Here is a 14,375-nt window from a genome sequence, read left to right as displayed (position 1 = left end):
ATCAGCCCCCACTATCCACTATAATCACTATGTTGAATATAATATCAGCCCCCACTATCACTATAATCACTATGTTGAATATAATATCAGCCCCCACTATAATCACTATGTTGAATATAATATCAGCCCCCACTATAATCACTATGTTGAATATAATATCAGCCCCCACTATCCACTATAATCACTATGTTGAATATAATATCAGCCCCCACTATAATCACTATGTTGAATATAATATCAGCCCCCACTATAATCACTATGTTGAATATAATATCAGCCCCCACTATCCACTATAATCACTATGTTGAATATAATATCAGCCCCCACTATAATCACTATGTTGAATATAATATCAGCCCCACTATCCACTATAATCACTATGTTGAATATAATATCAGCCCTATAATCACTATCCACTATAATCACTATGTTGAATATAATATCAGCCCCCACTATAATCACTATGTTGAATATAATATCAGCCCCCACTATCCACTATAATCACTATGTTGAATATAATATCAGCCCCCACTATAATCACTATGTTGAATATAATATCAGCCCACTATCCACTATCACCACTATCCACTATAATCACTATGTTGAATATAATATCAGCCCCCACTATAATCACTATGTTGAATATAATATCAGCCCCCACTATAATCACTATGTTGAATATAATATCAGCCCCCACTATAATCACTATGTTGAATATGTTCTGTTACCTACTGTACAGACACTAGGCTACAGTAGCAGAGATATGTTACCTAATACTGTACAGACACTAGACTACAGTAGCAGAGATGTTACCTACTGTACAGACACTAGACTACAGTAGCAGAGATGTTACCTACTGTACAGACACTAGACTACAGTAGCAGAGATGTTACCTACTGTACAGACACTAGACTACAGTAGCAGAGATGTTACCTACTGTACAGACACTAGGCTACAGTAGCAGAGATGTTACCTACTGTACAGACACTAGGCTACAGTAGCAGAGATGTTACCTACTGTACAGACACTAGACTACAGTAGCAGAGATGTTACCTACTGTACAGACACTAGACTACAGTAGCAGAGATGTTACCTACTGTACAGACACTAGACTACAGTAGCAGAGATGTTACCTACTGTACAGACACTAGGCTACAGTAGCAGAGATGTTACCTACTGTACAGACACTAGACTACAGTAGCAGAGATGTTACCTACTGTACAGACACTAGACTACAGTAGCAGAGATGTTACCTACTGTACAGACACTAGACTACAGTAGCAGAGATGTTACCTACTGTACAGACACTAGACTACAGTAGCAGAGATGTTACCTACTGTACAGACACTAGACTACAGTAGCAGAGATGTTACCTACTGTATAGACACTAGACTACAGTAGCAGAGATGTTCTGTTTGACTCCTCATATCAGTACACCTTGATGGAAACAGGTTAGTAATGTTTGACCCCTCCTATCAGTACACCTTGATGGAAGTCAGCATGGTCTATAACGTTTAACCCCTCCTATCAGTACACCTTGATGGAACCAGGAAGTCAGCATGGTCTATAACGCAGAACCCTCATATCAGTACACCTTGATGGAACCAGGTTAGTAATGTTTGACCTACTCCTATCAGTACACCTTGATGGAAGTCAGCATGGTCTATAACGCTTAACCCTCCTATCAGTACACCTTGATGGAAGTCAGCATGGTCTATAACGTTTAACCCCTCATATCAGTACACCTTGATGGAACCAGGTTAGTAATGTTTGACCCCTCCTATCAGTACACCTTGATGGAAGTCAGCATGGTCTATAACGTTTAACCCCTCCTATCAGTACACCTTGATGGAAGTCAGCATGGTCTGTAATGTTTGACCCCTCCTATCAGAACACCTTGATGGAACCAGGAAGTCTGCATGGTCTGTAATGTTTAACCCCTCATATCAGAACACCTTGATGGAAACCCCTCATATCAGTACACCTTGATGGAAACAGGAAGTCAGCATGGTCTATAACGTTTAACCCCTCATATCAGTACACCTTGATGGAAACAGGAAGTCAGCATGGTCTATAACGTTTAACCCCTCCTATCAGAACACCTTGATGGAAGTCAGCATGGTCTATAACGTTTAACCCCTCCTATCAGAACACCTTGATGGAAGTCAGCATGGTCTATAACGTTTAACCCCTCCTATCAGTACACCTTGATGGAACCAGGTTAGTAATGTTTGACCCCTCCTATCAATACACCTTGATGGAAACCCCTCCTATCAGAACACCTTGATGGAACCAGGAAGTCAGCATGGTCTATAACGTTTAACCCCTCCTATCAGTACACCTTGATGGAAACAGGTTAGTAATGTTTGACCCCTCCTATCAGTACACCTTGATGGAAGTCAGCATGGTCTGTAATGTTTGACCCCTCCTATCAGTACACCTTGATGGAAGTCAGCATGGTCTGTAATGTTTGACCCCTCATATCAGTACACCTTGATGGAACCAGGTTGACTAGTTGATGAACAGAGTTTCTGTAAAACTGCATGTTTTGATTGTTCACCTCATGTTAGTTATAGTGACAAACCTGCTAGACTAATCTGACCAGGTTCTCTCCCGATGGACTAATCTGACCAGGTTCTCTCCTGGTGGACTGATCTGACCAGGTTCTCTCCCGATGGACTGATCTGACCAGGTTCTCTCCCGATGGACTGATCTGACCAGGTTCTCTCCCGATGGACTGATCCGACCAGGTTCTCTCCCGATGGACTGATCTGACCAGGTTCTCTCCCGATGGACTGATCTGACCAGGTTCTCTCCCGATGGACTAATCTGACCAGGTTCTCTCCCGATGGACTGATCTGACCAGGTTCTCTCCTGCTGGACTGATCTGACCAGGTTCTCTCCCGATGGACTAATCTGACCAGGTTCTCTCCTGCTGGACTGATCTGACCAGGTTCTCTCCTGGTGGATTGATCTGACCAGGTTCTCTCCCGATGGACTAATCTGACCAGGTTCTCTCCCGATGGACTAATCTGACCAGGTTCTCTCCTGCTGGACTGATCTGACCAGGTTCTCTCCCGATGGACTGATCTGACCAGGTTCTCTCCCGATGGACTGATCTGACCAGGTTCTCTCCCGATGGACTGATCCGACCAGGTTCTCTCCCGATGGACTGATCTGACCAGGTTCTCTCCCGATGGACTGATCTGACCAGGTTCTCTCCCGATGGACTAATCTGACCAGGTTCTCTCCCGATGGACTGATCTGACCAGGTTCTCTCCTGCTGGACTGATCTGACCAGGTTCTCTCCCGATGGACTAATCTGACCAGGTTCTCTCCTGCTGGACTGATCTGACCAGGTTCTCTCCCGGTGGATTGATCTGACCAGGTTCTCTCCCGATGGACTGATCTGACCAGGTTCTCTCCTGCTGGACTGATCTGACCAGGTTCTCTCCCGATGGACTGATCTGACCAGGTTCTCTCCCGATGGACTGATCTGACCAGGTTCTCTCCCGATGGACTGATCTGACCAGGTTCTCTCCCGATGGACTAATCTGACCAGGTTCTCTCCTGATGGACTGATCTGACCAGGTTCTCTCCCGATGGACTAATCTGACCAGGTTCTCTCCCGATGGACTAATCTGACCAGGTTCTCTCCCGATGGACTGATCTGACCAGGTTCTCTCCCGATGGACTGATCTGACCAGGTTCTCTCCCGCTGGACTAATCTGACCAGGTTCTCTCCCGATGGACTAATCTGACCAGGTTCTCTCCCGATGGACTAATCTGACCAGGTTCTCTCCCGATGGACTAATCTGACCAGGTTCTCTCCCGATGGACTGATCTGACCAGGTTCTCTCCCGATGGACTAATCTGACCAGGTTCTCTCCCGATGGACTGATCTGACCAGGTTCTCTCCTGGTGGACTGATCTGACCAGGTTCTCTCCCGATGGACTAATCTGACCAGGTTCTCTCCTGCTGGACTGATCTGACCAGGTTCTCTCCCGATGGACTAATCTGACCAGGTTCTCTCCTGGTGGATTGATCTGACCAGGTTCTCTCCTGGTGGACTGATCTGACCAGGTTCTCTCCCGATGGACTGATCTGACCAGGTTCTCTCCCGATGGACTGATCTGACCAGGTTCTCTCCTGCAGGAAGCCTTGTATTTATAACATGTTGTACAGGGGTTTGGGTGTATATGGATTTAATAAACATCGATGAATAATTTTCTATCTGTTACTAGCTGTGTTGGTACATTCATTCAGGGCCAGTTCCCCAGATTAAGTCCTGGACTGCAGATTGAACATTGAACTTGTTTTTCAGTCCAGGGATGAATCTGTGTCTGGGAAACAGGCCCTGAATGTTTTAAACATTTCTGCATGTACAAGTATTTACAGTAAAAAAATTGTCTTCATACAACAACAACATTAACCATGTTACAAGACAGATTGCTGGACCCCTACAGTCCATGATGGTACGGTCCTGTTCATATTCTTCTAGCCTTGCGAGGGCGACAACCATTGTGTGGTACGGGGGTGTTGTCTGTGATGGACACAACCTCCAATCCTCCCATGGTCAGACCCTTGATGGCAGACTGCACACAAGAGAGAAATGCATCAGAACCGAGTCAAAACGTCTTTTCCTCATCTCTACAAGATTCTGACATTCAAAACCAGATGTTTAATTAACCAGGTAAATTGACTGAGAACACATTCAAATTTAAAGCAATGACCTGGGGTATTGGGAAATTGTTTTAGACCAGAGGAAAAAGTGACTCCTACTGGCCCTCCAACACCACTTCCAGCAGCATCTGGTCTCCCATCCAGGGACTGACCAGGACCAACCCTGCTTAGCTTCAGAAACAAGCCAGCAGTGGGATGCAGGGTGGTATGCTGGTTAACATAGTGGGATACAGGGTGGTATGCTGCTGGTTAAAGCCAGCAGTGGGATGCAGGGTGGTCTGCTGCTGGTTAACATAGTGGGATGCAGGGTGGTCTGCTGCTGGTTAACATAGTGGGATACAGGGTGGTCTGCTGCTGGTTAACAGTGGTATGCAGGGTGGTCTGCTGCTGGTTAACACAGTGGGATACAGGGTGGTCTGCTGCTGGTTAACACAGTGGGATGCAGGGTGGTCTGCTGCTGGTTAACAAAGTGGGATGCAGGGTGGTCTGCTGCTGGTTAACACAGTGGGATACAGGGTGGTCTGCTGCTGGTTAACACAGTGGGATACAGGGTGGTCTGCTGCTGGTTAACACAGTGGGATACAGGGTGGTCTGCTGCTGGTTAAAGCCAGCAGTGGTATGCAGGGTGGTCTGCTGCTGGTTAACACAGTGGGATACAGGGTGGTCTGCTGCTGGTTAACACAGTGGGATACAGGGTGGTCTGCTGCTGGTTAACATAGTGGGATGCAGGGTGGTCTGCTGCTGGTTAACACAGTGGGATACAGGGTGGTCTGCTGCTGGTTAACATAGTGGGATACAGGGTGGTCTGCTGCTGGTTAACATAGTGGGATACAGGGTGGTCTGCTGCTGGTTAAAGCCAGCAGTGGGATACAGGGTGGTCTGCTGCTGGTTAACACAGTGGGATGCAGGGTGGTCTGCTGCTGGTTAACATAGTGGGATGCAGGGTGGTCTGCTGCTGGTTAACAAAGTGGGATACAGGGTGGTCTGCTGCTGGTTAACATAGTGGGATACAGGGTGGTCTGCTGCTGGTTAACACAGTGGGATACAGGGTGGTCTGCTGCTGGTAAACTGCTGGGATACAGGGTGGTCTGCTGCTGGCAAACTGCTGGGGTAACCTCAGAGTGGGGAGATGCATCATGTGAACACTATCTCTACGGTATGAATTCTGCATTTCATCAGAAGGTTCTCACCAAGCGTCCAGGACCCAGACCTTTCACCAACACGCGAACAAACGTCACCCCCACCGCTGTGGCCTTCTGCCCAGGAGGAGAAGAATACAAGACCATTCATCAGGAAACACAAAGTCACCTTTTTGCCAGTTTGTTTTAGGCTCTAGTGCCATCTAGTGGAGATAAGATGTCTCTGTGTTCTTGTCTGTAGCAGCCAGACTACAACTATTAACCATACGTTTACATGATCTATATTTTCCATGTGGTCTCATCTTACCGCTGCAGCTGAGATGCCTGCTGTCTGAGCAGCGATGGGAGTGGACTTCTTGATGTTCTTGAACCCCTCGGTTCCACACGATGTTCTGACCACAAACTGGCCCTCACAGTCTGTCACCTGGACATGTGTACTGGAGGGAGACATTAATATATATATCACCTGGACATGTGTACTGGAGGGAGACATTAATATATATATATATCACCTGGACATGTGTACTGGAGGGAGACATTAATATATATATCACCTGGACATGTGTACTGGAGGGAGACATTAATATATATATATCACCTGGACATGTGTACTGGAGGGAGACATTAATATATCACCTGGACATGTGTACTGGAGGGAGACATTAATATATATATATATATCACCTGGACATGTGTACTGGAGGGGGACATTAATATATATATATCACCTGGACATGTGTACTGGAGGGGGACATTAATATATATATATCACCTGGACATGTGTACTGGAGGGGGACATTAATATATATATCACCTGGACATGTGTCTGGAGGGAGACATCTATACACCTGGACATGTGTACTGGAGGGATTAATATATATATATATCACCTGGACATGTGTACTGGAGCAGACATTAATATATATTTATCACCTGGACATGGGGAGGGACATTAATATATATATATATCACCTGGACATGTTACTGGAGGGAGACATTAATATATATATATATCACCTGGACATGTGTACTGGAGGGAGACATTCATATATATCACCTGGACATGTGTACTGGACGGAGACATTAATATATATATCACCTGGACATGTGTACTGGAGGGAGACATTAATATATATTTATCACCTGGACATGTGTACTGGAGGGAGACATTAATATATATTTATCACCTGGACATGTGTACTGGAGGGAGACATTAATATATATATTTATCACCTGGACATGTGTACTGGAGGGGGACATTAATATATCAGTTATTCACATCACTGTCTGTCAGCTTACTTGTTATATGTGGCTTTGATATGTGCTATTGGCAACTCCTCGTACTTCTTCCCAGCCCATCTCAGCACACTGTCCTGGCCAGGCATCGGGGGGAGGTGACTTAGAGAGGAGGAAGAAACATGGGAAAACTGTTGGAAACGTGACAATATTGAGCAAAGACTGTTGTAGACTGTTGTGAAACATAAGATATTACTAGTTAATGTCCCGTTGGTAGGAAAAATCATAGATGGCCCAGTTTGTTTATATTACTAGTTAATGTCCCGTTGGTAGGAGAGTCTTACATCGTAGATGGCCCAGTTTGTTTAATGTCCCGTTGGTAGGAGAGTCTTACATCGTAGATGGCCCAGTTTGTTTAATGTCCCGTTGGTAGGAGAGTCTTACATCGTAGATGGCCCAGTTTGTTTAATGTCCCGTTGGTAGGAGAGTCTTACATCGTAGATGGCCCAGTTTGTTTAATGTCCCCAACTTTCGGGTTGGAGCGAGCAGTCGCATCCGCATTTCGGTCCGCAGGTAGTATAACTTTTCATTACATTTCATCACATTTCATTATAGTACAACGGTTTGATTTGTCTAATCTTAGCAATTTCTTCTTAGCTAGCTACATAGCCGTCTTTGTATCAAAGATAATTGCGTAATTATCGTAATTTCGTCGTTCTAACGTAGTCTACATCTGCCCAGCAGCTAGCCAGCTAGCAAACGTCTATCGAATAGCAGCACTGTAGAAACTATTACACTCAACTGAACGACTTGATTCGTGTAGTGTTAGCTAGCTACATAGTTGTCTTTGCTGTCTTCATATCCAAGATAATTGTGTAGTTTAGAGTGTGTAGTCTTAGAGTGATTATCCTAATTTACCGAGGTTAGCTAGCCAGCTATTTGTCGTCCTTAACGTAGGAGACACTGCTAGCTAGCCAACAGCTAGCCAACGTCTTCTGAATAGAACTCAACAACCCGGTCGCATTCCGCTTCGCTCCACATGTAGTATCACATTTTCATTTCATTTCATTACAGTACAACGGTTTGATTTGTTTGATCGTAGCTAGCTACATAGCTAGCTACATAGCCGTCTTTGTATCAAAGATAATTGTGTAGTCTAGAGCGATTTTCTAGGTTAGCTAGCCAGCTATTGTCGTTCTTTTAACGCAACGTAATCAACACTGCTAGCTAGCCAGCTAGCCCCCGAATAGCAGCACTGTAGAAACTATTACACTCAACGGAACGACTTGATTAGTGTAGTGTCAACAACGCAGCCACTGCCAGCTAGCCTACTTCAGCAGTACTGTATCATTTTAATCATTTTAGTCAATAAGATTCTTGCTACGTAAGCTTAACTTTCTGAACATTCGAGACGTGTAGTCCACTTGTCATTCCAATCTCCTTTGCATTAGCGTAGCCTCTTCTGTAGCCTGTCAACTATGTGTCTGTCTATCCCTGTTCTCTCCTCTCTGCACAGACCATACAAACGCTCCACACCGCGTGGCCGCGGCCACCCTAATCTGGTGGTCCCAGCGCGCACGACCCACGTGGAGTTCCAGGTCTCCGGTAGCCTCTGGAACTGCCGATCTGCGGCCAACAAGGCAGAGTTCATCTCAGCCTATGCCTCCCTCCAGTCCCTCAACTTCTTGGCACTGACGGAAACATGGATCACCACAGATAACACTGCTACTCCCACTGCTCTCTCTTCGTCCGCCCACGTGTTCTCGCACACCCCGAGAGCTTCTGGTCAGCGGGGTGGTGGCACCGGGATCCTCATCTCTCCCAAGTGGTCATTCTCTCTCCCCTTACCCATCTGTCTATCGCCTCCGTTGAATTCCATGCTGTCACAGTTACCAGCCCTTTCAAGCTTAACATCCTTATCATTTATCGCCCTCCAGGTTCCCTCGGAGAGTTCATCAATGAGCTTGATGCCTTGATAAGCTCCTTTCCTGAGGACGGCTCACCTCTCACAGTTCTGGGCGACTTTAACCTCCCCACGTCTACCTTTGACTCATTCCTCTCTGCCTCCTTCTTTCCACTCCTCCTCTTTTGACCTCACCCTCTCACCTTCCCCCCCTACTCACAAGGCAGGCAATACGCTCGACCTCATCTTTACTAGATGCTGTTCTTCCACTAACCTCATTGCAACTCCCCTCCAAGTCTCCGACCACTACCTTGTATCCTTTTCCCTCTCGCTCTCATCCAACACTTCCCACACTGCCCCTACTCGGATGGTATCGCGCCGTCCCAACCTCCGCTCTCTCTCCCCCGCTACTCTCTCCTCTTCCATCCTATCATCTCTTCCCTCTGCTCAAACCTTCTCCAACCTATCTCCTGATTCTGCCTCCTCAACCCTCCTCTCCTCCCTTTCTGCATCCTTTGACTCTCTATGTCCCCTATCCTCCAGGCCGGCTCGATCCTCCCCTCCCGCTCCGTGGCTCGACGACTCATTGCGAGCTCACAGAACAGGGCTCCGGGCAGCCGAGCGGAAATGGAGGAAAACTCGCCTCCCTGCGGACCTGGCATCCTTTCACTCCCTCCTCTCTACATTTTCCTCCTCTGTCTCTGCTGCTAAAGCCACTTTCTACCACTCTAAATACCAAGCATCTGCCTCTAACCCTCTCACACTGCCCTACCCTGTGCTCTGACCTCTTTCTCCCCTCTCTCTCCAGATGAAATCTCGCGTCTTGTGACGGCCGGCCGCCCAACAACCTGCCCGCTTGACCCTATCCCCTCCTCTTCTCCAGACCATTTCCGGAGACCTTCTCCCTTACCTCACCTCGCTCATCAACTCATCCCTGACCGCTGGCTACGTCCCTTCCGTCTTCAAGAGAGCGAGAGTCGCACCCCTTCTGAAAAAACCTACACTCGATCCCTCCGATGTCAACAACTACAGACCAGTATCCCTTCTTTCTTTTCTCTCCAAAACTCTTGAACGTGCCGTCCTTGGCCAGCTCTCCCGCTATCTCTCTCAGAATGACCTTCTTGATCCAAATCAGTCAGGTTTCAAGACTAGTCATTCAACTGAGACTGCTCTTCTCTGTATCACGGAGGCGCTCCGCACCGCTAAAGCTAACTCTCTCTCCTCTGCTCTCATCCTTCTAGACCTATCGGCTGCCTTCGATACTGTGAACCATCAGACCCTCCTCTCCGAGTTGGGCATCTCCGGCGCGGCCCACGCTTGGATTGCGTCCTACCTGACAGGTCGCTCCTACCAGGTGGGGTGGCGAGAATCTGTCTCCTCACCACGCGCTCTCACCACTGGTGTCCCCCAGGGCTCTGTTCTAGGCCCTCTCCTATTCTCGCTATACACCAAGTCACTTGGCTCTGTCATAACCTCACATGGTCTCTCCTATCATTGCTATGCAGACGACACACAATTAATCTTCTCCTTTCCCCCTTCTGATGACCAGGTGGCGAATCGCATCTCTGCATGTCTGGCAGACATATCAGTGTGGATGACGGATCACCACCTCAAGCTGAACCTCGGTAAGACGGAGAAGGACTGCCCGTTCCATGATCTCGCCATCACGGTTGACAACTCCATTGTGTCCTCCTCCCAGAGCGCTAAGAACCTTGGCGTGATCCTGGACAACACCCTGTCATTCTCAACTAACATCAAGGCGGTGGCCCGTTCCTGTAGGTTCATGCTCTACAACATCCGCAGAGTACGACCCTGCCTCACACAGGAAGCGGCGCAGGTCCTAATCCAGGCACTTGTCATCTCCCGTCTGGATTACTGCAACTCGCTGTTGGCTGGGCTCCCTGCCTGTGCCATTAAACCCTACAACTCATCCAGAACGCCGCAGCCCGTCTGGTGTTCAACCTTCCCAAGTTCTCTCACGTCACCCCGCTCCTCCGCTCTCTCCACTGGCTGGCCCTCCAGTTGAAGGGCACTGCGTTCATCACCTCTGGCCTGCTCCAAGACCACTGGTGCTTGCCTCACGGAGCTGTGGCCCCCAGGGGAACGGCACCTCAGTACCTCCAGGCTCTGATCAGGCCCTACACCCAAACAAGGGCACTGTGTTCATCCACCTCTGGCCTGCTCGCCTCCCTACCACTGAGGAGTACAGAATGGCTGAGCCCAGTCAAAATTAGCTATCTAGCTGCTCTGGCCCCCAAACTCAGGAAGTGGAACAAATAGTTTTGCTGGATGGATCTGGGCAAAATGGACTATTGTTTTATTTGAAGGATTGTTTCTCCTGATGACACAGAGTTGGGATTGTAGCTCACATGAGCCCACGATTGGCCTGAGAGCTGTAGGCAGAATGGCTGAGAGCTGTAAGTAATCGTAATGGCCTGTAGGGAGAAGGCAGTTGAATGTCCAGTTGTAGGAGAGTCAGAATGACAGAGCTGGGGAGTCAGATGGCCCAGCTGTAGGGAGAGAAACCCAGAATGGCTGAGAGCTGTAGGGAGAAGGCAAAGTTAATTGTAGAGCTTTAGTTTAATGACAGTCTGGTACACCTGTGTGTCACCGAAACTCAGGAGAGTGGAGCTGAATGACAGTGTTGCTGTAGGGAGGATCTGGGCAAAAATGGCTGAGAGCTGTAGGGAGAAGGCAGAATGGCTGAGTTGGGGAGAATGACTGAGAGCTGTCTAGAATGACAGAGAGTAGGGATTGTAGCTGACACAGAATGAGCCTGTTGGGAGAATGGAGCTGAAGAATGACAGAATGGCTGAGAGCTGTAGGCAGAATGGCTGAGAGCTGTAGGCAGAATGGCTGAGAGCTGTATTTTGAAGCTCATTGGCTGGCGCTGTAGGGAGTTTCGATTCCCGGATTGTAGCAGATGATGTAAGTCGCTGAGCGCTGTATTATTATTATTAAGGCAGGGCTGAGAGCTGTAGGGAGAATGGCTGAGAGCTGTAGGCAGAATGGCTGAGAGCTGTAGGCAGAATGGCTGAGAGCTGTAGGGAGAAGGCAGAATGGCTGAGAGCTGTAGGCAGAATGGCTGAGAGCTGTAGGGAGAAGGCAGAATGGCTGAGAGCTGTAGGGAGAAGGCAGAATGGCTGAGAGCTGTAGGGAGAAGGCAGAATGGCTGAGAGCTGTAGGGAGAAGGCAGAATGGCTGAGAGCTGTAGGGAGAAGGCAGAATGGCTGAGAGCTGTAGGGAGAAGGCAGAATGGCTGAGAGCTGTAGGGAGAAGGCAGAATGGCTGAGAGCTGTAGGCAGAATGGCTGAGAGCTGTAGAGAGAAGGCAGAATGGCTGAGAGCTGTAGAGAGAAGGCAGAATGGCTGAGAGCTGTAAGGAGAAGGCAGAATGGCTGAGAGCTGTAGGAGAAGGCAGAATGGCTGAGAGCTGTAGGCAGAAGGCAGAATGGCTGAGAGCTGTAGGGAGAAGGCAGAATGCCACCTAGTCAGAGCTAGTGTTACCTGAAGTCTTTGGGTATTTTCCCAGGTGTGGCTGAGACACTGACATCCTCTTGCAACGTGACAGCACTGGAGGACACTGCTCTCTGCAGACCGCTGGTTCCACAACTATAACAGAGAATAAACCAATCAGCACACTGCTCTCTGCAGACCGCTGGTTCCACAACTATAACAGAGAATAAACCAATCAGCACACTGCTCTCTGCAGACCGCTGGTTCCACAACTATAACAGAGAATAAACCAATCAGCACACTGCTCTCTGCAGACCGCTGGTTCCACAACTATAACTGAGAATAAACCAATCAGCACACTGCTCTCTGCAGACCGCTGGTTCCACAACTATAACAGAGAATAAACCAATCAGCACACTGCAGACCGCTGGTTCCACAACTATAACAGAGAATAAACCAATCAGCACACTGCTCTCTGCAGACCGCTGGTTCCACAACTGGCTAACAAGTGTTGATAAATCAACCGGTTCATGTTGAGACAGTCCAGTAACTGCCCAGATCATCTAGTGAACAGGAATAGAAACACCACATGTGAAGGTGTTGGTTTCATGAGCTGAAATAAACAATCCCAGAAAAAGCTAATTTGTTTTTACATCCCTGTTAGTGAGCATTTCTTCTTTGCCAAGATAATCCACCTGACAGGTGTGGCATATCACGAAGCTTTTTGAGTTGGAGGTGTGGCCACACAGTCATGGGTGAACAGGGAGTACAGGAGGGGGCTGAGCACCCACCCTTGTGGGGCCCCTGTGTTGAGGATCAGCGAATTGAAGGTGGAGTTTCCTAACTCCGCCACCTGGGGGTGGCCCGCCAGGAAGTCCAGGCCCCAGTTGCACAGGGCGGGGTTGAGACCCAGGGCCTGGAGCCTAACGATTAGCTTGGAGGGTACTATGGTGTTGAATGCTGAGCTATAGTCAAAGAACAGCATTCTTACATGCATAGTCCTCTTGTCCAGATGGGACAGGACAGTTTAATTGCCATCACAGGAGCGTGATTGCACTGCACAACCAATTTATTTAAAAAATGAATAAATGGCTGCACCCCTGCCCCGTAATCCATAGATTAGGGAATAATTCATGTGTTCCAATTAACTATTTTCCTTATATGAACTGTAACTCAGTAAAATCATGTTGCGTTTATAATTTTGTTTGGTATAGATAGATAACAAGGTAGCTGATAGGTTGAATGAAATGTAGCAAACTGGCAGTATAATTAAATCGGCAAAGGTCTTTGTCTAGTTTAAAGTACTAGACTACAACTAGCATCATAAAATAATGTTATCTATCTAGCTGTCAATTGCATGCATGGGATTTCGTATAAAAAACGAGATACTTACATTGAGCCTCCTGCATTGAAGGAACCAGCAACCTGTTGGCAGGCACTCCTGACAGACTTAGATAATATACAGTTTAACTTATACATGATTAGCTAATATGATTTAGCTACTAGAAACCAACAAGTCAACCAGCGTTACACAACAACATGTGTGACATTGAGGAGGTTTCCAATAGACAGCACAGTCACAAAGTCAAAAATGGGCTATATCGTAAAGATTCATGACAACATAAATGTGTTTTTTGGTCTTAATTCAAGGTTAGGATAGGCATACGGTTAGCAGTGTGGCTAGGTTTAAAACATATTTTAAGAAGGTATATTGTAGAAATAGACGGTGTTTTTGACTTTGTGATTGTAGTAACTAGCGACGAGCCATTTAGTATGACGCGTTTCCTGGAATAGTACATTATTAATAATGTGGGGGAGCGAATGATTAGAAAATATTTTGTTCTAAAATCTTATGCATAAACTTTTTTTATTTCTACACTAAATGTATCTAAGATCAATAAAAAAATATGTTTCAATGAATTATCTCAATGTTAAATATTTTATATTTCAAACTACAT

General features: G+C 47.1%; 1 protein-coding gene across 2 annotated transcripts; it reads right to left on the bottom strand.

The window, feature by feature from the left end:
- Positions 1-4,189: 4,189 nt before the first annotated feature.
- LOC124020606 (28S ribosomal protein S11, mitochondrial-like) lies at positions 4,190-14,174 on the bottom strand. 2 transcript variants are annotated; one of them, XM_046335843.1, is made up of 6 exons: positions 13,811-14,172; positions 12,469-12,573; positions 7,123-7,221; positions 6,131-6,260; positions 5,875-5,940; positions 4,190-4,596 (listed from the first exon to the last, which is right to left on the bottom strand). In XM_046335843.1, exons 1-6 carry the CDS (start codon positions 13,894-13,896, stop codon positions 4,489-4,491), a joined length of 594 nt encoding a protein of 197 aa, XP_046191799.1. In that variant the 5' UTR covers positions 13,897-14,172; the 3' UTR covers positions 4,190-4,488. The 2 variants fall into 2 exon arrangements, with proteins under 2 accessions (XP_046191799.1, XP_046191800.1); XM_046335844.1 differs by lacking the exon at positions 12,469-12,573 and having other exon boundaries at positions 13,811-14,174.
- Positions 14,175-14,375: the final 201 nt, after the last annotated feature.

This window comes from Oncorhynchus gorbuscha, unplaced genomic scaffold, assembly GCF_021184085.1.
Source record: "Oncorhynchus gorbuscha isolate QuinsamMale2020 ecotype Even-year unplaced genomic scaffold, OgorEven_v1.0 Un_scaffold_865, whole genome shotgun sequence".
Taxonomy (NCBI): Eukaryota; Metazoa; Chordata; class Actinopteri; order Salmoniformes; family Salmonidae; genus Oncorhynchus; species Oncorhynchus gorbuscha.
This window is presented reverse-complemented; position numbering and strand designations above follow the sequence as displayed.